A 2,489-nucleotide genomic window follows, 5' to 3' on the forward strand; every position below is an offset into this window, starting at 1 on the left:
TCTGTTTGTTATCCTTACTGTTTTAATTTCCTAATGTCAGAATAGTTTTCCCAATACATTGTCTGTTTTTGCCCATAGCCTTGGTGATATCTTCATAAAATTGTACTCAAGCTGCACCCTTTAACGATGCAGTGAGGGCCTTATAGAGAAGTTGCATAAACAACATAGTGGATGTTCAGAAGAAAGAACCACTGAAAAGTCAACCACCAACTCTCTCTCTCTCTCTCTCTTTCCCTCTCTCTCTAATCCAAGTGGTGACATGTCTTTGTTTTCAGGAGAAGCAAACCCTGTCTTATCCTCTCAACAAGGCTTACTTGATGAGGGATCCAGCACAAGTGAGGTGAACAAGTCTGCAGATTACAAAGCTGTAAGTTCCGTGCATCATTAATTTGATAACAGGAAGTAGTAAGAGACGAAATGGATTTCTAAAAGAGCATGCCAGGGTGTGTGTTCGAACAAAAATACATTCAATACTAGAAATAAAAAATATTTAAAATGCAGAAAAAAAAAATGTTTGTTTAACGCTTTTTATCCTGGCATGCATGAACATGAAGGTATTTCAACTGGTTTATTCTTGTGTCACAGTTTTAACTGTGGACAGAAGCTCATGACCATGAAGCGTTTAACTCTGGTTCAGAGCTGGAGTTTTTTGACTGTGGAACAAACTGGTAAAATCTTGCAGTTTGCATTTAGGGGTTTGCTTTGTTATGCATTTACTACCCTCGCTTACGCAATGTAGAGTGATCATTTAACGAGATTGTGAAGGGATCATGAAGTAGTTTTCGGGCTTACTTACGCTACGCTTACGCTACTTACTTACGCTAAAGACCCCATACTGAAAAATATTTTGTTTGATTACCTAGCAAACATCCTAATGTTGCAGGAGATTGACGCGAGAAAGACTTGAGTGTTGTCCACTACACCCGCACTGTAATGGACCATTAGGGAATTTAAGAAACGGCGACGGCTACGACTAAGACATTGCCACAAAACTGTAATATCATTGGTTAAAAGAGCATAAATAATCGTGCTGTATGTGCAGCACGGATTTTAGCAAGTATCTTACCTGTCCTCTGCATAACGACGATGTGAAATCACCAAATTTGAGGTTTTGACGACAACGTATGCTTTCAACAGAGAATCCTTCATTCTTTATTTTAACTCTGAAAACGCTTGTACCAATTTATCTTTGTAAAGATATCATTGCTGAAATAAACAGGAATGCTGAGGAACACAACTTCCGGATCGAGTAACTCACATGTTACAAGATGGCAGATACTAGAGAATACCGGACTAGTTCCCAGTCTCTTGGTGCAAAGCGAGGCATACTATGACATCCCTAGGGCCTCTTATATAAAAACATATATAAGACAACAGTGAAATGGATGTCTCTAAAGGTACTTAATATCTATAGTTCCACAGAATGGAAAGTCCTTGCAAAGTCCCAACAACTTTGGTAGTGTACGATATATATAAAAAAGGGTTCCTGCATTACATCGTAAAATGGTAAAGCAAAACTGCAGAAATGTAAGCAGAAGTAAACGTGAACTAGAACAAACATGAGCTGGTATCGAAAACTTACATTGCACTATTCTGCAAAACGGGCTGGTCTGATCACCGCACGCCCAGTTCTGGTCCGATAGGTTCTGGGGTTTGGACTAGCACAGGGTGGTCCAGAAGTAACACCGACATCTCTTGCAGGACTAGTCATTATGGTTTGAGATGGCTTAGCAGACTCCTGAACATCATGAGATGCTTCAGCAGGCTCATCAGACTCAGCAATTGCAAGCTCATCTTCAGAGTTAACCACAACTTGCCCCATGTCTGCTGGACGAAGGCGGCGCCTGTTGCGGCGAAGGATTGAACCAGAATGAGTTTTGACCTCATATGATCAAGGTTCTGGTCTGGTACAATTTACAGTTCCCGGGAACCACTTCTTTGTGGCTTGATCCTGTATGTGTACGGGTTGTCCTGTTGCCAGGGGATTGAGATAGTGTGCTTTCTTATCGTAGTAGTGCTTCATGCGCTGCTGGCGTTCTGTCAGGCGCTGGGTAATATTATCCCTGTCTGGCATTTGATTTCCAACTCTGTTTGCTTCAAGCTTATGCTGATACAGTAACTCGGCAGAGGATGGAAGCTGAGAATCAAGAGGGGTAGATCTAACACAGAGCATTGACATGTGAGGGTCTTGTCCAGACTTCTTAGCCTTGTCTAAGGTGTTTTTGACAGTCTGGACTTGTCGCTCAATACACCCATTGGACTGCGGGTATCTGGGACTGGAAGTTATGTGTTGGAAGCCCCACTCTTGGGAGAACTGCTTGTAGCTTTAACAATCATATTGTGGACCACTGTCTGAAATTATGACTTCAGGTACTCCTTGTTCTGACATCATGCACTTTGTAAGGTTAACGACTGTTTGTCCTGTGGATTGCCCACTTGGTATTTTCTTGATAACGGGAAACTTCGAGTAATAGTCACACATGAGTAGA

The 2,489-nt window shown here is 41.6% G+C and overlaps 1 protein-coding gene across 1 annotated transcript in view; it reads left to right on the top strand.

Moving 5' to 3' along the window:
• The first annotated feature begins 259 nt into the window (after positions 1–259).
• LOC137979912 (uncharacterized) overlaps positions 260–2,489 on the top strand; it is a 32,233-nt gene continuing 30,003 nt past the window's right edge. Inside the window, exon 1 of the mRNA XM_068827225.1 lies at positions 260–367. Coding sequence (XP_068683326.1) covers positions 260–367 — 108 coding nt within the window. The remainder of the gene's footprint in view (positions 368–2,489) is intronic.

The sequence above is a fragment of the Montipora foliosa genome, chromosome 12 (genome assembly GCF_036669935.1).
Source record: "Montipora foliosa isolate CH-2021 chromosome 12, ASM3666993v2, whole genome shotgun sequence".
NCBI lineage: Eukaryota > Metazoa > Cnidaria > Anthozoa > Scleractinia > Acroporidae > Montipora > Montipora foliosa.